At 32.2% G+C, this 24,115-nt stretch overlaps 1 protein-coding gene across 1 annotated transcript in view; it reads right to left on the reverse strand.

Annotated features, from left to right (window-relative positions):
- The window catches only part of LOC105727117 (protein diaphanous homolog 3), a 345,513-nt gene that overhangs the window by 143,695 nt on the left and 177,703 nt on the right, over nt 1–24,115 (reverse strand). Inside the window, exon 20 of the mRNA XM_064373482.1 lies at nt 6,096–6,231. Within this exon, the coding sequence (XP_064229552.1) occupies nt 6,096–6,231 (136 nt within the window). The remainder of the gene's footprint in view (nt 1–6,095; nt 6,232–24,115) is intronic.

Below are 24,115 nucleotides of genomic sequence, written 5' to 3' on the forward strand. Positions count from 1 at the left end.
AGAAGACAGGGTAATTGTTAAAGCCTTTATGAAAGCAAGTACAAACATTAATTGCATATCTGTTGAGATTGGCAGAGACATTCCCAAGCAGTATTTATGTAATATGCCTTTCCTCTAAAATGGAGGCCTAATTACTTAGTTATTCTAAATTGCAGAATGGAAAACAAAGGAGCAGTTTTGGCCATGTGGGTAAACAACAGCTTTCTAAAAGCTAATTATCTCTTTATTTAATAGACTGAAGTTGCACCAAATGAGACATTTAAGTCTAATAAATAATAGACAAATTGTAACCTAAAGACTAAAATATAGGAGCTGCTCATACAGTTTTTATTGCTCCATTAAATAAGCTCTTATTTACTTCCCCCACAAAACATAATTATACAACACTGGGTCCATTTCAAGGCCATTTTGATCTGCTATTTAAAAATGATGTGAATTGACTTACAAACTCAGGAAGTCTTAAAGTATAATATTTGAATTCTATTATCAAATGCCCTATTTGTGTCCATGATTAAGAAACAGAAATGGAATTTAGAAAAAGTTGTGCATAACCACATAAAATTACTACTACTACTTGCCTTAATAGAAATGATTACATATAAGAATAGTTATATATTTTAAATTAATAAACACTAGTGTCTATGCTTAGTCCTTTTCATGTCAGATGTTTAATACTTTAGGTATTTTTTTTAATTAAAATAGTTTAAACTTAAGCATCAACCTTAGACATTTATTTAAACTTTATATATTAAATACATTGTGAAAATGTAACTTGCGTGTTTATGTAATACCAAAACATTCAACAGAATAACCAAAACTGTATATATGAATATTTAAGAGACCTTCAGGTTTGACATTTAAAAAAAAGAGAAAGAGAGAGAAAACAAAAACAAGAAACATCACGTTTTAACACTATAACATGGTAACAGGATTGCTTTCTTAGTTTTGTTGCTCAAAAGGATTTTTAATGCTTCATTTTTCTTCTTGGAGAAATTTAGTCCACTGTTTTTATCTTTATTTTCATTCTATTAACAAAAAACACATTCTAAAATGATAGTGATAACAAATAATAGTAGATCAGGAAACAGTTGCCTGTTCTCTTGCCAAAGGCAAGTAATGATTTACTACGGATAAGAAAGAACAGGAATTTAATTTACTCTGCTACCTCAGGTAGTGATACAAGAATTTGTACACCTGTGAAAAAATTCAGTTCTTATTTGCATGGAGGAAATACTGAAGTTATAAAAACATATGGAAGGAAGCTCCCTGTGGGTTTATGGCAGGGTTATGTGAAGATTTTTCTCTTCCTCTGTCATTCAGGGATACGTGTCTTATATAATAAGCTAAAATAAAAAGTTCCTGGCCCAGTGAGGTAACAAAAGACGATAGAACTTTGTTAATCCACCCTTCCACATTCTTTTAAGGCTGAGAAAGCCAGGCTAAAAATTTCTACAAAGATTTGAGCAGTACCATGTTCTGTACTAAAATATAACACCTGCAAAGAAAAATTACATAAAGTTTCAACTGAACCTCACAATGTTTAAAAAATACACCATATTAGTACATATAGTACCGCTTATAAACATAAGCCTGGTTATCTAAAACCATGTACATTGATTATATAAATCTTATCAACTTCTGAGGATTTTTATTAAACAATATTTTAAATTAGAAAGTTTGATATATACTATTAGTCTCCTTAGTTCTATGAGACCAAATTTTATTTGTTCCTACCACCAGCCTAAGCAGTCTCCATCTCATCATCCTATCTTATTTTAGTTCCTGTAAATTGCTATCTGACATTATTTTATATATTTGGTTATTTGAAGCACTCATTAGAATTTTAAACTTCATTACAGCAGAAACCTTTTTACTTTTATTTGTAATTTCAATATAAAGAATAGACCTTGATGAATAAAAGAAACAATAAAAAGCGGACTTGCTATGATTCATTTTTTACCAATTAAAATATTATCTGAAATGATAACACATGTATTTATAATAGTACAATGTCTTTATTGAAGATCATATTTGTCAAATACCACATATGCATAAAATTCAATGTATCAATTTAAAAGTATAAAAAACTGATATTTTACATGTTTTCAGTAATTAAGTATAGTAATATACTTAATTATTAATTCAGTAATATTATATTACTTAATTCAGTAATATATAAATTAGATATACTACTTTAGTAACTTTTATTTCATAAAGCCTTTAAATGTTATAAAAATCATGACTTGACAAAAAGGGTATTCTACATATAATATGGAAAAACAGTAACTGCATATTTGTGATTTTTTAAAAAGTGGCAAAGGTACCAGTAAGTAAGCATGTAATAATATATTTGTTACATGGTTCCGTGACTCACTTGGCAATAACAGTTACTTTAAGAAATCAAATATTTTGTTCCTTTACATTAATAATTGTGTTGATTTTAAAGGAAAACTAAAGACCATTCAGAATAATTGTTATTTATTGGGGTTTTAGAAGAGGTCTTTCACTTTGGTGAGAAAAATATGTGTTTACAAATATTATAAAATTTGGGCTATTATCCCTAGATTCTTTTAAATCTCACAGTCTAAAAAAAAAAATTCAAAGTTGATTTGTAAAAATTTCAAATGTTTTTAAAAGACAAAGTCTCACAGTAGCTTCTTAAATCATAGCTGCTTTAGCATCTTGTATCAAACGAATCTGATTACATCTATAGCATATTCATATGTATGATATAGATATAGCATATATCTGTATTTATTTTACAGATGTATTATTTTAAAATTATGTATTTTAATATCATTCATATAAATCAAAGTTACTGAGACTATATTCTGCAGAGGGCACTCCAGAAAAATGTTAAAATGTATGATGCATATGCACCTTAGAATATTAAAGGTTTGGAAAGTACTATAGGGTGAGGATTTTACATTTATTTGAGGTCCACCTATAATAATTTGCAAATCATTTTTAGGAAGAGATAGTACAGAAAAAATCTAATAAAATAATCCAATAGATCAAATAATATGAGCTCTATGATTAACGAAAGAGATAATAAACCTTTCTTTAAATCTGTTGTTAAAATTAAAAACATTCAAACCTTTTTTAAAATTAAGAGTAGAAGGTAATGTCCTCAATATAAAATTACCTACTTTAAAGCGACACAAATCAGCTATTAAACACAATTGATGGCGACATATTAGAATGGTTTTCATAAAATTCAGAAACAGGTCCCAGTATAGTAAAACCTATATATCAAATATATGAATAATTAAGGAAGAATTATAAATAAGTGGAGCAGAGTCATATTATAAATAATCAAAACTAGAAAAGAAATGAAGTTGATATGAAATCACTGAAAAGATTTTCTAAACTTAAAGGTGATAGAAAAAAATCACAAAGGCAAATATTAAAATAAAACATCATAAAATGAAAATAAAACAGTTTTATATATGTCAAGATACAGAAATAAAAAAGCCACATTGGAAAAAGATATTTAAAATGTAACTATTAATACATACTGAGCTAACTTGTGCAAATCAATAAAAAGATAACACAATTCACAACAGAGTAACTAAAAACAAACTATAAACACTTTTTAAAAGCCCAACTTTTGTAATACTCAAAGAAAGGCAGATTAACATAATAAAACACAATTTTAAAATCTAGAAAATTAGCAAAAATCTTAAATAAAAAAAAAAAAAAAAGAATAGGGCCAGGGGCGGTGGCTCACTCCTGTAATCCCAGCACTTTGGGAGGCCAAGGCGGGTGGATCACAAGGTCAAGAGATTGAGACCATCCTGGCCAACATGGTGAAACCCCATCTCTACTAAAAATACAGAAGTTAGTGGTGGCGTACGCCTGTAGTCCCAGCTACTCGGGAGGCTGAGGCAGGAGAATTGCTTGAACCTGGGAGGTGGAGGATGCAGGGAGCAGAGATCGTGCCACTGCATGCCAGCCTGGCACCTGGCACCAGAGTGAGACTCTGTCTCAAAAAAAAAAAAAAAAAAAAAAGAATATTCAACCAAGGCACATAACCCAATGTTGAAAGTTGTGAAAATTAAAGTTACTTAATTTGTAAGTATGCATCAAAAATCTTAAAAAAGTTCAGCAACATAAAGTGAGACACCGAACTGCATATTTACTAGGATCATAGCTACTATTAGAAGGTAGAAAAATTTAAAACTGAAAGAACAATGTGTGGAAATGTTCATGATTCTTTGGATAGGAAGATTACGGGTAACAGTCTTTTGATCTACTATTTTTTAGGTGTTATCTATAATGCAAATAAATTTGAAAAATAAACTTATTCTTAAAAATGAAAGTTTCCTTAGGGAGATACAAATTTAAATTAAAACATTGCTGAGATTCCATTGGAAGTTGTATTAGAATTTTTGTATCCTATCAAGTTTCAACTTTTCAAATTGGTATAAGAGAGAATTACTGAGAATTACTCTGTGTAATCAGACCCTTGGGCAAAACCCATAAACAATACATCCAATCTGCCATCTAGTAAATCATCTAGATAACTTTGGCCAACACTAAAGGAGCTAATGTTCAGGCTGTGCCGGGTGGCTCATTCCTGTAATACAAGCACTTTGGGAGGCTGAGGTGGGTGGATCACCTGAGGTCAAAGGTTCAAGACCAGCCTCACCAACATGATGAAACTCTGTTTCTACTAAAAATACAAAATTAGCTGGGCCTGGTGGCGGGTGCCTGTAATCCCAGCTACTTAGGAGGTTGAGGCAGGAGAATCACTTGAATGCTGGAGGTGGAGGTTGCAATGAGCTGAGATCTCGCCATTGCACTGCAACCTGGGCAAAAAGAGTATAACTCCATCTCAGAAAAAAAAAAGCGCTAATGTTCAAACACCAGAATCTTCTGTAAATTAGAAAATTTAAAATTCTTTCCAGAAGCATATTTTAAAAATAAATACTAAACTTTTCTGATCTCTATTTTCGTTCACATTTAAAGATATTTCTGAAAATATTCCCTGAATTTCAAACATAAACAAGAAATTGTGTTTAGATGATTTTTCTTCCCTGGAAGAAACAAGTGCCATACATTAAGGTACTTGGTTCACTTTAGTAAGCATAAAATATACCTGTAAAAGTGAAAGTAAAGGAGGCATCTCCATCTATTTCTGGAGAAACATTAGGCGAATTTGCAACCCTGAATTGTAAACTATGGTGATTTAACAGTGAAGTGGATGGATTTTAATTAAAGCCTTGTTCAATCTTTATTGGCTTGAAAGTAGAAAAGCCACATTTTTCAGGGAATGAAAATATAACTACATTTTACATAATTCTTCTGCTTCTAAATAAGTGGCATCTTTTAGCTTCTTGAAATACATATATACATATGTTTCTGTAAAATTTCAGTACCAGTCTCTAAAAGATACTTTGAAACATATTGACAACAATTTTGTCATGTTTACGAGAAAAAAAAAGTATCCAAAATTTTCAGACTGCTTTTTCTTTTTGTTGTTTTTTTTGAAACAAAATCTCACTCTGTCGCCCGGGCTGGAGTACAGTGGCAAGATCAAGGCATACTGCAGCCTCAACTTTCCAGACTCAAGCAATCCTCCCACCTCAACCTCCCGAGTAGCTGGGACCACAGATTGGAATACATATACATTCCATACACTGCAATTGGCTGTTATGTCCCTTAAGTCTCTTTCTTTTAAACAATGTTTATCCTCCATCACTTTTTTTCCCTTCCTTGGTGTATTTTGTTGAAGAAACCAGGTTACATGTCCTATAGAATATCCCACAGTCTGTTTCTGATAGTTACTTTATTAACTGAATACATTATTAAAGATTGGCTATTGAAGTAGTAGTTAAAGAAACATGAATACACTGGAACCAAACCAGCAGAACAGAGGATCAAATCACCTATGACCAACATTAGAAAGAAGACACTATTTGTTAGTAAACAGAAGAGAGAAAAGACCATAAAGAAATAATTGTTCTATGGTTTAATTACAGAAACAAGTGATTGCATTTTCCTTTTTCACTAAGTTCATTAAAATGCTAATAAAGCAGCCAGTATAAATCTTAAGTATACCTAGAATAAATCGCAAATTTGATAGCACTCACCAGTCTTCATTTCTAATAAGCGTTTTTTCTTTTGTTGGCGTTCAAGTCTTTCTCTTTCTGCTAATTCTTTAGCTATTCTGGCACGTTTTTCTTTTTCCTCTGCTTCTCTTTTTTTGATGTTCTCCTTTATTGCTTGCTATTACACAAAATTTTGAAAAATGATCAGTTTTAACCAGTGATTCCCCTTGCAAAATGGAAAATTATCTATTTGAAATTATACTTAAGGTAGAAACATTATTATCTTTTAGATAGTGGTGAGTTATGTTAGCATTAGTCTTCTAAAAGGTATGCACAGAAACTCTTGTTAAATACGTTATGTATCTATAAATACAACTGCTATTAAACATAAACATGTATCTTTAAAACACCTACATCCTAATAAAATTAACTAACTAAAAGGGAGGTGGAAACAGAAACTGAAAATTAAAAAAGCATTTAATTCACAAATCAAAACTGTCTTCCCATATACATTTCCAAAAGTGTCTAGCAACTGAATTAGGGTTTTCCATATCTCATATGCAAAGCATATTATCAAGTACAAGAAAAATTACCAAATTAAAGACATGATAAAAGAAGTGAAATCTTATAGTGGCTACTTTTTATTACAATCATATGTGAAATTTTTCTCATATAGAGATAAATGTCCTAAAGATAACTAAAGAAACATTTGGCATTTCAAAGCCAGGTCCTCTGGTTACTGATCAAAAATAATAACATGCTAATCATAAGAAGATCTCAATAGATATGCGATTATTATTTTCTAAGTGTTACACACAATGAGAAATGCCTCTCATGTGGCATAAAGGGGAATTAGCAGGTAAATATGGATTTTTTAAGTGCCAACAAAGAGAGTAACATTATATTAAACACCAAGGAAACCAAACAGTTAACACATTGGAAGTTTATCACCACTGGTATTAAATAGAAAAGTGTGTAACTAAACTATAACTAACAAGTAGGTGGCTTACGTTATTTTGGGGAAAGGCTTTTATTTCTTTTCTGTGGTACTCTTTTTTTTTAAACCTTAGAGTTAATACAACTTCTTCATTAAAAATCAAATAATAAAGTTTAATATTTTTGACCAACAATAAAAAGAAACAAAAAGCATAGAGTAGAAGGGATATTAACTCATGCATGCATGCATCCATCCAGCCATTTATTCAATTAATACTTACTGAGAGACTACTAAATAGTATTGTTGTAAAGTAGGGGAGAAAGAAACAGAGAGAGAGAGAGAGAGGAAAGGAAGGTGGAGATGGGAGAAGGAAGAGCACGTAAGAGAGCACACTGAAACAAGTTTACATTCTATGTGGTAGGGTGGGGCGAGAGGCAGAGATAAACAATAAATAACAACAATAACAACAAAATAAGAATGCTGTGGCATCATTCCTGAGGGGTTACTTTACATTCAGTAGTTAGATAAGGCCTCACTCTGACTTGATTCAAGCTGAATCTTGAATATCAAGGAGCTAGGTAAGTGATAGTCTAGGAGAAGAACACATCAGGCAGAGGGAAGTGCTAATGCAAAGGCTGCTGGTGGGTTTAGGAGACACGAAGGTGAGTATAAAGGTATCAGATGAGGTCAGGGAGGTATGCTCAGGCCTGATCCCTCACGGTCTTCTAGGCCAAGGTAGGAGGTTGGATTTTCTTTTAAGGGTACTAGAAAATGACTAGAGATTTTCAAGCAGACAAGTACAAAACTAAGTACACTGAGATACAAGCACCCATCAAGCACCTTTGTTTTGAACTATCTTTTCAAAGATATTTGCACAATGAAAAGTATTTGAATATAGAGGTATCTCCCTCCTAAGCTAAGGGGTTTGTTACTGCCCAGAATGATACAGTCTTACTACCTATTATAAAAAATTACATTCCCTAAATTCAGGATTTCCCTCCAATAACATAAACTGCTATGTATAAGTGCTCCTGGCTCTCTTCACATGGCCCTGTGGGAATACAGGCTCAGAAACGTTAAAAAAAATTGTTTAAATTGGCTATGGCTATTGTGTGAGTAGCAAAGTATTCTTTTTCTCTGACCACACATCCATGAAACGATATCAAGTTAACTAGTTAGCCTGTTAGTAGGTAAATTCTCAAACTCTTCATAGTTCCTGACATATATAAACGCGAGTTATTATTGCTAAGCTATAAAATACAAGCTGTAATACTAGATGCTTTATTGTGCAATCCCTTTAATTTTCAACTTGGATTCTGCATTCTCTAATCTAGCTCAGAATGGTTAAGTATTTGTTCACTGTAAAAAAAGTAGTAAGAGGCAGTGAGTTACAAGATTTGAAAGCTTGCTACAGTCAGTAGTTTTCCACCATATTGCTTCATATCATGGTGACATATATTAAAAGACAGCTATGAGACAAAAGTTGCTATAAAAATCAACATAAGAATGGTAGGAGAAGATTCATGGGTTCAAAGACAAGTGTGTATATCTGTATGTGTGCATGTATACTCATGTACGTATAGGGAGATGGGGTAAGAAGATTGTGATAGAGAAAGAATAAGCAAATATTCAAGAATTAAAATCATATTTCTTGCTTGAGAGAAATGAACAAGAGGAATCTACAATAAATAAATACCATGTAGCTTATTTATGAGTCTGATTAAGGTATAACATTTTCTGATGTGAATTTTCTGCTCTAATGACTGAATACATTTCAATGTGAGTACATAATAGGTCACCTGTTATCAGATATAATTGCCACACCCTTTTAGTGTTCCCATGGGTGAAAAAAGCCAAAGTTACTTTTCCAAGACCCATAAAAACAATGTTTACATTTAGAAATAATTTCTGAAGTTCTTAAAACTATTTTGTTTTATGAAAAATACACTATTTTCATTTAAAAGCCCACTAATTTAAAATATAACGTATTCTGATATAAAACTGTAGAAGAATTTTAGCTGAAAAAAAATCAACAGCATAGAAAGAGCTGTTTAGTCTGAGACTAATATCCCAATACAAACAGTAATTTGGGATTTTATTTTATTTCAAATGTTTAGAAGTAAAAGTAGCTTAAAACAGAAAAGCTGAATAGTTAAAGGAGAACAACATTATTCTGGATATGATTGCCTCTTAGTGACTTTCATTCTAAATTTGAATTAAGGAAGAAAAGTTAAGGGTTAGCCACATATAAAGATAATTGGCTGTAAGACATTGATTTTTTAAAAACATCGTCTTTTCTTGACCTTGTTTTATATTTAGTCAACTGGCAAATAAACTGCACTGCCACCAGCTACTTTCAGCTACACTTTGCCTAAAGAAATTATTTGAGTGTTATACGTCAGACAGAGTTTGGTGCAACACTGCTACCTTCCAAGTAGAATGATAACCACCATTCTATTCTCCAGTTCTGTAAGTTTGACGTTTTATAGTCCACATGTAAGTGAAATCATATTATGGTATTTGTCTCTCAGTGAATGGTTTATTTCACATTAGTCTTCTGGGTTCATCCATGTTATTGCAAATGACAGACTTCCATTTTTTTGTTTAAGACTGAATAGTATTCAATTGTGTATATAAACCACATTTTAAAAATCCACTCATTCATTGTTGGAATCAACATTTTTGAACAGTATGAGGTGGAGATCCAATTCATTTTTGCCCGTTCTTTCTCCATTATTATGCAAAGTCACTTCTTTTGGATTTCAATTGGCACAAGTGTGTTGATTTATTTTATGGCTGTTTTAGTCCATTTGATCGATATGTTTATGTCTCCAAGAATAATACTCTGTTTAAATTATTATGGCTTACATCTTATTTTTCTTACTTAGGAATGTCTTCTATATTTCTGGGCCTTTGCTCTTCCATCTTTATTTTAGAATAGACTTGTTAAGTTTCATTGTAAAGGGCTATAAGGATTTTTAACTGATATCTTTACAATTTTGAGTCTTCTATCTGTGAATGGCATGTGGCTTTTTATTAACTTGGGTCTTTAAAAAAAAAATCTCATTTTCTTATCCAGGTCTTGGACATCTTTTGTTAGATTTACTTTCTTTTCTTATCTTTCTTTTGTGATTGTAAGTGGTGTCTTCTTTAAAAACTATGATTTCTATTGTTTTATAACATATAAAAATGTAATTTTTACTTTACGTAGAGATAGGGTCTTAATATGCTGTCTAAGCTGGTCTTGAACTCCTAGGTTCAAGTGATCCTCCCACCTTAAGCCCCCCAATGTGCTGGGATTATAGGGATAAGCCACTGCACCCAGCCTAAAAATGTAATTTTTATATATGCTACTGCTAATTTTTCTTACTATTTCTGATAGTTTCTCTATGGGATTTGTTTTTGCTATTCATAGAGTGCTATAATGTCACCTTGATTTCTTACTTTTCAATCTTTACATTTTCAACTCCTACTTGTCTTATCTTACTATACTGACTAGGAGTTAGATTCTAATTATTTGGTTAAAAGGGTTTCCTTTGACTCCTTTCCTACTTCGGAGTAGGGTAGAGGGTTAAATTAGTTTGTGGTTCTTGTTTTGAGATCTGAATAGGATTTTCTGACTCAACTGAGAGAAATTTCAGAATTTTCCCATTAAACTCAATATAGTGAATTATATTTATGAATATTCTAATATTAAGTCACACTTTCACTTCAGGGATAAACTCAACTTGGACAGGAAGAATTTATGTTTTTGAACATTTAGTCAAAAAGTACATTTTTATATTCCATTTGTTTGAGATGATCATTTCATTAAAATTTAGTAAAATGTATCTGAAAAACTTTCTAGGCCAAGTATTTATTTGGAAGATTAAAAAGTCAATTAATTGCCAGATGCAGTGGCTCACACCTGTAATCCCAGCACTTTGGGAGGCTGAGGCAGGCAGATCATGAGGTCAGGAGTTCAAGACCAGCCTGACCAACATGGTGAAACCCCGTCTCTACTAAAAAAAACATAAATTAGCTGGGCATGGTGGTGCAGGCTGAGGCAGGAGAATCAGGGGAGGTGGAGGTTGCAGTGAGCTGAGATTGGGCCATTGCACTCCAGCCTGGGTGAGCAAGACTCCGTATAAAAAAAAAAAAGTCATTAAATTAAAAATTAGTTATAGAACTATTCATGCTTTCTATTTCTCTTAAAGTAATTTCAATAAGTTATTTTTTTCTAGGAACTTGACCATCTCATCTGCCTTTTCAATGCTAGCCTACAAATGTTTACAGAAAGCTCTTCTCTTTTTACTATTTTCTGTATCTTTAGTTATGTTCCTTTTTACACCCTATTATTTTTCTTCTCCTTTTCTTGATTAATCTTTTCAACAATATATCTAGTTAATTTGTCTTTTCTAAATAACCTTATTCTGGCCTTTTGAGTTTATGTCATTTTTTCTTTCATTTAATCTTTCATTTCTCTCCTTCTAGTTGCTCTAGGATCATATAAATCCTTTTTAAATTTTGAAGTCAGATACTTATATCTGTAAGTCTTTCTGAAACAAGTTTTTTTATTGATACGTAATACATGTACATATTTTGGGGATACATATAGTAATTTGATGTATTTATATAATGTGTAAAGAACTAATCAGGCTAACTGGAATACCCATAACCTTAAATACTTATCTTTTCTATATATTAGGAACATTTGAGTTATTCTCTTAAGCACATATGATATAAATTTATTTATACCACTTTTACTGCAACCCGCAAATTCTAATGTGGGGCATTTTTAATATTGTTCGGGTGTAATTGTTTTCTATGATTTCATCTTTGACATGTGACTTTTTAAATGTACTCTTAGAATTTTCAAAATAGAGGTTTTAAAATTTCATCCTTTTATTTCTAATTTCATGTCATTGTTATCAACAAATAAATAAAACTGATACTTAAAAATGTATTGAGATTTCATGGTCTCCAGTATGTAACCAATTTTATAAAAGTCCCACTTATGCATGAAAAAAATGTGCATTATTTTATTATTGAGTTTGAATTCTATATATACTAATCAAATCAAGTCTATTAATTGTTTAACCCTTGTCTTTAATGATATTTTTCTGCTTATCAGTAAGTTAGGGAACATAATGCTAAATTTGTCAATTTATCCATATAGTTTATTAATTTTTACAATGTCATTTTGGGATTATATTATTAAGCACATTCCATTTTTAAATTGTTGTATCTTTCAGGTGAATTAAGCCTTTTGTTGTCATGAAGTAATTAATGTCTTGAGTCTATTTTATCTATTAACATAGTTTCCCTCTTTCTTTTGATTAATATTCGCCTTGTATTTCATTAACTGTTATGTTACTTTAAGCCTTTCTATATCCTTTCTTACAGGGAGGTCTCTCAGAAGAAGCATAAAACTAGATTTTTGGGTTTTATCCAATATTATAGTCCTTTAAAAAATTTATTGTGATTTATAAAATGTTTGTTTCCATCTATTTGTCTGGCTTTAGCTCTGCTTATATTTTTATTTTTCCTGATTTTTTTTGGTGTGTCTTTCTTAGTCTATTTCTCTCACTACAGTTTATAATTTATACCTGATATTTCTATCCTTTCCCTGATTATCCTTGTATGTTTATTACACAAATTAGCAACTTAACAAGACCTAAAGTTAATTGATATCTGTATCTCCATTTCTCCCTTGAAAATAAAGAACACCTGAATTCTAAATCTTTCTCACCCAATTTATAAATTTATATAACATTATTTTATTGTGTACTTCTTTTCTTTACATTTGTTTTCATAGTAGCTATGGCTGCTTGTCTCTCAAACCTTCTTTTTTTTTTAAATTTGTTGCTTCTTTAAATACAACCTTTAGAGCGGAGGTTAGCAAAATCCAATCCTTGGATTGACCATGTATTTTGTAAATAAAGTGTTATTGGAATATAACCACAGCCATTCATTTACATATTGGCTATGGCTGCTTTTGCACTGTTGCTACAGAGACTGTACTGCCTGCAAACCTGAAATATTTACTATCTGGCTGTTTAAGAAAAAGTTTGCCAGTCTCCGTCATAAAAAATCTTTTAACGTAAGGATGTTGATGAAAAACATTCTTGTTTTCTGTTTATCTACAAATAGTAGATAATTCCACCTGGGCTCTACAAAGACCTTTTGCTGGATACCCCAAATAAGAAGAACATTTATGTTGGTGCATCACTTAAAGATCTCACTCTCTTCAGTCTTCCACTTTGGCAGATAAGTAATCTGTAACTAATTATTGTTGCTTTGGGTGTCATATCTTTTCTCTCTGGCTGCAATGTTTGTTTTGTTTGTTTTGTTTTTTTGTCTTTAGTGTTGTGCAGCTTCATTATGTATTTAAAGTGAGTTTCACTTTATTTGGCTTTGTGTAGGTTGTATTTCCTATTCTGTGGATTCTTAATCTGGAACATTCTTAGTCACCATTTTGAATATTGTCTTTCATTCAACCTTTTTGAGTCTATTCTTCCGGGACTTTAATTATAAAAGTGGTAGGCCTTCTCATCCTGTTCTCTATGTTTCTTAAGAAGTATTTTACACTTCTAAATATACTGCCCCCCTGGTTTGTATTCTGGACAATTTATTTGGATGTATTGTGCAATTCATCATTTCTTTCCTTAAGTGAGCATAACCTGCTCTTTAATCCATTGAATGTTTAATTTTAACCATAATACTTCCACTTCTATGCATTGTATTTGGTTCTTTTTCAAAATTGCTCAGTCATTTTTGGTGTTCTCCTGTTGCTCTCTTTTTCTCTTTTTAAAAATATCATACTCTATTTCCTTAAATATTTCACATATTGTCACTAAATATTTGGGGTCTTAGAGGCCTATATGTATTATCTTTTTCTGATCATTTCACCACACAATCCTTTGTTTCTTTGTATATTTGGTGGTTAGGATTCAGTGTTCTTACTTAATGGAACTTAATTTGTGAGACTCTTGAGGACCTAAAGTGGAACTGTTCTCTGGCACAGATTTGAATTTGCTTCTGTAAATAGCCAGAGATCATTTCTAACCTGAATAAGTTTAATTTGCTTTTGTCATAGGCTTATTGTAGAAGATTAATTCATTGTACTCACCAAGTTGTAGTATTGGTTTTCATTCCCCAGGGCCAGCCTAGCTTTCCCTTTGCTCACTTATGCTCAATGTTCAGGTTTCAACTTCATTCTTTTCTCTTTAACCACATTTGCCTTGGAGATTTCCCTAATTTTCTCACACAGGACAGCCATGTTTTTAAAAGAGTTTCTTGTATTGTGGTGAGATGGATTTTTAAGAGTCCCTAGTAAACCGTATTGTGATAAGCAAAGTCCTCAAAAGTATATTGTTTTATAAGGTTAAACAACACAGAGATCTTATTTCTGAAAAACGTTCATATAATATAGCAGTTCTTATACACTACATATATTTTAGGGGATACTTTATACATGTGTGTTTCATGACCCAAAGATAAAAAAAAAAAAGGGTAATTGGACAGCCATATCAAATGAGTCCTGAACAAGCATTCGAAAAAAGATTGCGAAACTGAAGATCAAGAATGTCTTCAAGAATAAATTAAGTATGACATTTCACCACTTTTCGAAATTGTAAAAAAAAAAAAAAAAAATCGATCCAAGCTTACTATTGCATGTTATAAAGACAATATCATGGTAAGGGAGTGGAAATTGAAATTATATTGTTTGGTTTAAATAACCACCTAGCACTAAATAGCTATGTGACCATATCTCAGTTTCCTCTACTGTAACATGGACAAAATAGTACCTGTAATACAGGAATATTTTAAGACATAAATGAGATAATACATGTAAATAGCTTGTATCATTGCCTCACACATAAATTTTAGCCCTACATAAATGCTAACAAGTATTATCTCTTTACAATAATATCAATTTTTTTTTATTATTACAATATCATTAATGAAATTCCTCAAACACATTTATCCAGCAACAACTCAAGAAAAAGCCATTTTCTGGCTTATATCAATTATATATGCTTCCATCAAACATATGAGGGAGTGCCAATTTTCATAGTTCCTATGAGAATATGAATGCTTTCTATTCAGAGATGCTGGAATACGATGGTACACTGAGTTGATTAGGAGTAAAATGGTTGCATCCAATACAAGCTGCATCACTTGGCAGGGAAGCTATAGTGGCGAATTAAATATGGAAGGCAAGATGTAGTTCTCAACCTCAAGTCTAGCTATTATACCTCTAAAGATTTAATTTACATATATATACACATTGTTTTTAATATTCTAAATCTAATGTTCATTATGAGATTTCATTCTGGAAGAGTTAGTTTACTTTCCTGCGTTTTCTTCAAGAAAGTACTACTTTCACTTGAAATTAGACATTCCTAAAAAATGAGGAACACTACCCAATTATACAATTAACATTTGTTTTGTATTTTCCCTAAAAGTACAATTTAAAATATCAATGTGCATTTTCCCCTCCTTCCAAAAAAAGCATTATAAACAGCCTATGTTCCAAATATGCCTTTACTTGACAGATATATCAGTCTTATTTTATGTTATAAAATAAAATTGTAATAAAACATAAAATATAAAAACGATAGTATTAAATACAAGTAGACTGCCATAGATTCTGACTTTTTTATCGTACTTCATCTATTTGAGTTTTAGCCCATTTAAATAGATTCACCTACCCAACTCAACATTTTTCAACATATTATAATATCCTGCATATTTCTGTGACATAGAAAACTAGTAGAGATTTTATTATTTGAAAAAATGTTGAAAAGTTTATGAATGCCTTCCTGTTCAGAGTTCCATTTCATTCAACATTAATGTATACTCAAGCTACACAAGTCAGGGATCTCTTCGGCACAGGTTTAAACTGAACTCAAAAATCTTTACTTTTTCCTAAGTATTCAACTTTGTCTCAAGTCCCTAAAATGAATTTAGACAAACCCAACTTAAATCTCCATGTTTTCCAGGGGAGTAACTATTAGGTACTATGAAAACAAGACTAATTTTCTCAAAGTAAACAAGCACCTGCAGATCTCACACTTTCCCACCAAACACCTGGCTTAGAGCTTGTTTAACCTTAAGAAAAGGTAATGCTTCACCATACTTAATTACTACTTTCTAGAAACTCATGATGACCTCAACTTTAGGAATAATGGGAAAATATTTTAATTTGGAAAAAGAATCCCTTAAAAATACATTTCTATATTCTCATACATATTACTGTAGTGAAACAGAAAACAAAATTTTTAATTAATACTAGTCACCAAAGTCTGAAAGAATATAGAAATTATGTGGTTTACTTTTCAGTTTTCCATTAAAATTATTTTCTTTGATAACTAAATGTAAACATTTTCCCCAAGTGCCAAAAACAAACAATGAATCATAATTACTTTGTGGAAAATAAGTTTATTGTAATAATTACAAGATAGATGTTTTAGAAAGAAATCTAGATTGACAGCAGAATTAATCAAAATAATTTTTCTAGTATTACCAAATCCAATTAAAAAATGCTATCGATGAAAATAGGAGAACATGATATACTGTGCTCTGGCACTAACAATTCATCATCTTAACATTCAATGTGAGTTGCTATTAGTTGAACTTTTCGTAACTGTGAAACTTATGAAAATGGGAAACTATCCTTTGAGGAACAAACTAGAATATCCCAAAGGTGCTGATTATTAAACTGTTTCAGCTTAAGTTGCTCTTTATTGTGAAATCAGTCTCAGATAAAATAACAAATTATTAATCCATCACAGATGTAACATTACTGGCCCTTCTTAACTTTGCTATGAGTTTCTTTGCAATTCCTTCCACACTTCACAAAATTTTCAAGTAAATGAGATACTTCAACCTATTCACATTTATTTAATAGGTAAAGTATAAGTTGTTTGTAATGAAGTTTTTTCCAGAGCATAATTTAATTTCCCATTGTGTGTTCTGTTCCCTTGTGTTCAGAAGTGATATCCAATAAAAATACTATTTTTATCTCCCAACTATGAGGCTAAATACAAGCACAGCTAGCTATACACAAGATGGTAGCCAGGGTGTGCTTAAAGGGAGGCTTGGTGATAAAGCAGAAGTTTTTTGAGCTACTGCTAATCACCTATTCAATGGAAATTTCCAACTAAAGTCCCATTAGTCTCAGATGAACCTAATTATGTTTAAAATGCAACATAAAAAAAATAGTCTTAACATGTATCCTCTCCTTCGACCTCTCCCTCTCCTCTTGTCTCTATATGAGGGTGTATGAGACCAGTCTTGAAAAGTCCACTGCATCTGATGTACAAAGGACATACCATTTTATTCATTTTTGTTTGTGGCATTCTAGGTTAATGCCACCTTTTTAATGACATGAGTTAATATATATTATTATTATGTGTTAGTTATTAAGTTGATTTCTTTTCCCTACACTATCAATCTATTTTTATTCTCACTACTGTATTAGAATAATCTAGGCATTATCTTTGGCTACATTATTTTAGAGAACAAACAAAATCTTTAAAATGTGGAAAAGAAATAAATTTAGCAGTTATTTACTCATAGAGAACCTGGCAGTCAAATCCATTTATTAGCCAATTTAGCAATTTATTTAGAATAAATCTTAACAAGAAAGAAAAAAAAGTAAGCCAATTAGTAAAGGTCTGTTTTTATTATGAAAAACTTAAAGAGTAAAGACTAGGAGAACCTATCAGAATTAAATTATTTTTCAAAGTTGCAAACTCAAAATATTCAGTACTTGAAATTGATCTAATTCCTTAAATAAACAGATATTAAAGTATAACAAGAAAAAGAGCCCTATAGTTAGCATATTTATTTTGTTCTAGGTTTGGAGCATTATAGCTCCAAGTTTGATCTCAGAATAACAAAGGTGCTAATGAAGACATAAGTCTTATGTGAAAAGACTCCAAATACAATTTCCAAGTTGTAAGCCCACCAAATTAAGCAAGGATAGAAGATGCTTCCTATTATAATTGCACAAGCTGGCTCAACACTCGACCATAGGACTTGTACATGATTTCCCCTCCTCTGACACATATAATGAGTCAATCTACAAGATTTAGGGCACACAGAAAATGCTTAGTGCTTTGACACTCCTTTTGATGATCTAGTTGGTCCACATAGTAGTCAGCACAAATGGCATTCAGAGTTGACAAGGATCAAATTTGTGTAATCCAAATGATTTGGCAAAATGAGTTTTGTTCTGGCTGTCCTCCTTATCAAAAACAATTTTACACTAAAAATACCCTGTGACTGGATGATTTCATTTTTGTTTGGCACTTCACTACTTTAGTCTGAGAATTCAGTAGAATAATAAATTATATTTGATCAACAGATGCAGCAAGATTAACTGAGTTATAATTGATTTTGTATTTGTTCACAACATAGATTTCAATTGTAGAAACCAAAAATTGACTTACAGTCAGCAAACAGCAGGAATGACAAATCTTTATCTAGATGAAACATAACTTTAAAAAAAATGTAGAAATAATGTAAAGCCAGAGAAACAGGTAGCTATTTATTCATTTCACAGTATTCTATATGGGAGCATAAAAGTAAAAAAGGATAAAATACAGTATCAATTCTGTTATAATGAGATTGAAAATATAAAATTACTTTACTTCTATTAAATGGTTAACTTGTTTTGAGGGTATATGTATGTTATGTAATTTCATCTTCAAAAAGTAACATCCCTAAGAAATGCATGCTGTTATTATCAGAAAACTGAGGCTCAGTAAGGTTAAGTAATTTGCCTATAGTTATATCACTAATAATCTACAGAGATGGGACTCAACCCCGAAGTTCTCTGATGCCAGAACTTGCATCTCAACCACTGCTGTCTTCCAACTAGAACAGCAAACAGCAAAACATCACTATTAATAACCAATGAATTGGCTGAGGCCTAGCATAGGCCTTATGATTTCATCAATCACTTAAGATTTGAAGAAATCAGAACTAATCATGTCTCTCTTTAATTGTCATCACAGGCAATTCAGATGGGAGTTATATATAGGAAATGAAGTTCCAGGAGAAAGAAACTGGATTTTATGAACTAGAAAATAATAACTACAAAGTTTGGCACATATGTCTATAACCATATACAAAAATGAGAACAACAGTATATGTTTCTCCACTCTTGTGTGTGCAATAATAACCTTTTTCAAGGCAGGGATTTTTTTTTTGTTGCTCTCTAAATCCTAACCCCAAAGTGGGGTTTCCAGATATTCAAGATCTTAGAAACTATGAATAAGAAAGGAATCTAGTGGCCTTTTTCAGTACTTTAAAATCCCAACAGGAAATGTTCATGTGCTCAAAAATAAGCCACAGAAATAAAAAAGTATTCTATATGGGAGTAGACATATCACACATTTAGTCACAAAACAGCTACATATGTCTAATTAAAACAGAAAAATGACACATTTTTAATAAGTTTAATTCGGTAGAAAAATTCTCTTGAAACAGGTTACCTGTAAGGTGATCTGTAACAAAGAGGTATGAAGAGGTGAAAGCATTAGAAAGAATTTCTTTAAGATGAGATGTTAAGCAAAACAAATAAGATGTCAGATGAAATTTGCTTAAGGAGCTAAGAGTGTTGTACTGTGCTAATAATTTTAGATAAGAAAGAGAATAGTAAAAGAACTTTCAGTGATAAAAGGGAGAAGCATCACCTGGATAACAGAGCATTAAAGAAGAGACCATGTAATTTGGGTCATGTGAGAAAAAGCAATTAGATCAAAATCCTCTCATATGAATGGAAAGTGGAAACAGTACATACATTATGCTTCAAAGCCACAGTGACCAATGAAAAACAAAAAAATCAGGTTTAAATTCAAAGGACAAACATGAACATGCTACAGCTATTGGACATATTAAGGAGGATGAGGTTGCTCCCAAGATCCAACAAAAATTCTATGAGCTCAACTGATCACGTAGATACATGATATTATTTGCTAATAACAAACAGATTGGTTAATAGCATGTAGTAAATCTAAAACCAGTCAAAAATAGAAAACAATGATTATTGCTATACAACACTACATGAATAAAGGTATGAACTTCACTTGATATAAAGCTTGATGCCTAATAGGTCACTAGTTTACTCAGCGTATAGTATAAGGTCAGATATTTCCACCTAGTACCTCCAATCTGAACGTTTTTTATCTTCACTCAAGTCTGACAATAAATAAAAATCGATTACAAAAAGATGCTGACCCTCTACCCTTCACCTTATCCTTCACCTCAGCAACCAGGCTTTACATTAATAGTCCTGTAATTTTAAAAGAAAACATTTCATGCTTTGAAATAGAAGCAGATCTGAAAACATTCTTCTATCATGAACTCATCAATGTAAACAGACAATTATTATACCTAAAGAGTATGAAAATAAAGTCTGCCCTGTACTGATTCTCTCCAGCAAGTTATCAAAAACACTCTTAGAAATTACAACCGTGGCTTTCCTTGCAAACTCTCTAAACAGCAATATGCCTGAAGCTGTTAAAGAACAGGCCTTGGAGTCAGGCAGGCTTCCATTCAGTCTTAGCCCCTACCAATTCTGAAGCTTCTCTGCAAAGGCATGGAACTTCTCTATGCTGCAGTTATCTCACTTGTCATATTCTGGACCTCAAAATAAAAACACTGTAAAGATGAAGTGGGACACTCCATGCAAAGCACTGGGCACTGGATCTAGTATGATGCAATTATTCAAACCATGGCAGTTGTTTTAGTTTTGCTCTGTTGGTCATGGTAACAAAAATAAAGCTAAACAAAATTATAATGCAAACTTACTCCCTATTTCTTGGGAAATTGATCGGTAGTTCAAAATAGAACCATTCCCAATGAGCACATTATCTATAATAGATTGTTTAAAAACAAAAACAAAAACAAACCGAAAAAATTAATTCCCAGTTTAGAATTCTCAAGTAGAAGAGGAGTGGGTTAAATTGCTGTCAAAATAAACAGCTGTTCCTCAGAGAAGCTACAAGATTTTGAAACTTTTCCCCCTTGATCTACATGGCTTGAGGCAGCAGTCTGGAACAGATGTTCATTCTTTAGCGATTGTATCAAGGCTCTCATAGAGCAAAAAAATGAACCAGAAGAGCTGTATCTATACAAATTAATCATGAGATCCTAAAAAAAAAAATGAGGAGACTGTATGAGTTAGTCAAAGGTATAGGGAAAAGCTTTTAAACCCACCCTTTAACTGCTTAAGTTTAAATCCCAAGACAATCTTAAAGCATACATATTTTAGATCAAGTATTTACAAACCAAACTATTATTCCAAAAAATGGCCGCTTTTTCTTTTTTCCTTTTGGGAGAGAAGTTCGGTTTCAAGCTAGTCCTATCTGACACAGCAATAGCAGTTACGCATTTAATAGATGTTAACACAGGTCAGCCATACGTGGTATAAACTCTGGAGCCAGACAGCCTGGGGAAGCATCTCAGCTCCTTGCCAGCTATGTAATGACGGGCAAGTCAGGATCTCTCTGACGTCTCATCTGAAAAATGGGAATAATGATAGCACACATACCACATCTGGTTGCTACTATAAGGATTAAATGAGTAAATAAAGCTCCGGATACATGGTTAGCTCTATATATGTTAGCTATTAAATCACCCATTGATCATCTGTTACTCAACAAATTTATATATTATATGCCATGAATTGCACTAGAGAAACAAAGATAAACATGATGGACACAGATCTTACTAAAGGAAGAAATGTCTGAATAGAGATCAAAGGGATGAGTACGATAATTTAGTCAGGCAGAGTATGGAGAAACTGCTCCAAGCATAGGAAACAGTAAGTACAGTGGCCTGAACTTGAGAAAACATTCCATGGAAAACTGCCAATGTGGGGAGTAGGTATGCAGTGAAGACAGTGGTTTCAACCCCCAATATGTGATATAAAAATTAACCTTCACCTTATGGTAAAACTTGTTCATTCATGACCTAAATGCCAGTGGATGAATAAACAATGGAAACATTTTAACAGTACTTTTGTTTAAAGAAGATTGTTTTTGCCTATTAATGTGGATTTCTGGAACAAGATCTTCAACAAATTAAAATTCTACATCTTTCTTTAGCTACAGATCTAATATTTCCATACTGACTCATTCACATTTTCGATTGAATAATATGGAATTAAAGAGCAACCTAAGAGATCAGAAGACTTGGCCAAAACGAGAAATTTATTTGTCAGGAGTTTTTGACAACAGTACAACTCTGGACTTTTAAGAAACATATATTGTCTAAAATTTAAGCAGTATAACCCCAAAAAGAAAGAAAAATAGAAGAGAATAAAGTACCTGTGTAAAATTTTACCACCTTGTTACAATCAATTCCCTTCCAGTCTTCATGCTTATTTTTCGCCTAAATAAAATGTCCTCTATATACTATTGTTTACATTTAATAAATATTTATAGTTAGTGTTAACAATTTTAATTTAGTGCAGTGTATACATGGATGTGTGTGTGTGACAGCAGTGACTTCTGCTACCCATGCAATCTCTGAAACAAAGTATAGCTGTCACTCTGTTACCTACTTTTTTGAACCCTTTTCCCATTCATACTTTCTCTCTGCCCACTACTTGCCCACATGAAATGCCAAGTTACCCACAAAATGCCAAAACCCTCTAATCCTTTTAGATCTATTAACATCTATTAAATGCATAACTGCTATTGCTGTGTCAAATGGGACTAGCTTGAAACCTAACCCCTCTCCCAGTAGAAAAAAAAAAGCGCCATTTTTTTTGGAACAAGAATTTGATTTGTAAATAATTCATCTAAAATATGCATACTTTACATAGTAGGGATCTGGATTCAAATCCCAACTGGATCACTTACAAACAATATGGCATTGATCTCATTAGGAAACCCTCCAAATTTCAGTGTTCTTATTAGTAAAATGGAACACAAACTGTAGAATACAAGAGGCAGCATGACATAATGTTTAAGAGTTAAGGCTCTTAAAGAAGGCTTTAGAGAAGATTATATGGGTTTAAATTCTAGTTCCACCATTTTATAGCAGTATAACACTGAGCTGGATATGTTCCATCTCTGTGCCTCAGCTTCTTTATCTGCCATAGAAGAACTGTGTGGCTTGTCTGACATAATATATGTAAGGCATTTAAAAGAATGCCTCGCTTATAGAAAATTCTCAGAATAGAAGGGTATTATTACTTTATATATCCATTTTATACTTGATGCATAATTGTGTCAGAGGTTCCCAAGACCACCCTCAGGTTTGATAATTTGCCGGAAAGACTCATAGAACCCAGAAAAGACATTATATTCACTGTGATGGTTTATTATACCAAAGTATACAGATTAAAAGGAAAATGTGCAAAGCGCAGACTTCAGGAGAAATCAGATCCAAGTTTCCCATTGCCCTCTCTCAGTGGAGTCCAAAAAGCAATGCTTCATCATCCCCAAAACAATATGTGACAACAGGTACCAAGTACTGCAAACCTGGGAAGCTTCCGTGAGTCTTGGTGTCAAGATTTTTATTGACAGTCAGTCACTTAAGCATAGACTGCCTGGAAGACTAATCTTAGCTATTCTATTTCCAGCTCAGTAAGAGTTCAAATGGACATAGTGTGGCCCAGGGCCCCAGGTAAATGAAACAGGTGTTCACCATAAATCACATTGTTAGCATCTCTATATAGGTTGGCCCAAGGCCCAAGGTAAATAAAACACCCTTATCAAGCAGGATATTTCTAGGTCTCTTAGTAGCCAGAGGACAGTTTTCTTTGGAATATGAAAGTTTTGGGCACCCCAAGCCTTCTGAATTAACCTTTTACTGAATAACAATTTATTGAGCAACTACCATATGCCAGGAGCTATGATAAACATTAAATATATATTATCTCATTTAATACTTACAACACTTTTATGGGGAAGGAATTCACATTACTTTTTAAAAACAAATGTGGAAACTGAGACTCAGGAAGGTTAAATAGCCTTCATAGACACAGAACTCGTATGAAATCCAAATCTAGCTCTCTCAGACTGCAAAGTCTTTACTACTTCAACTAAGCCATATTGCTTCACAAAACATTACAAAATTTAAAATAATATATTGCAAAGTATGTGAAATATACAGGTAT

The sequence above is a fragment of the Aotus nancymaae genome, unplaced genomic scaffold (assembly GCF_030222135.1).
Source record: "Aotus nancymaae isolate 86718 unplaced genomic scaffold, 86718_ANA_hifiasm-v0.15.2.pri h1tg000009l, whole genome shotgun sequence".
Classification (NCBI taxonomy): Eukaryota; Metazoa; Chordata; class Mammalia; order Primates; family Aotidae; genus Aotus; species Aotus nancymaae.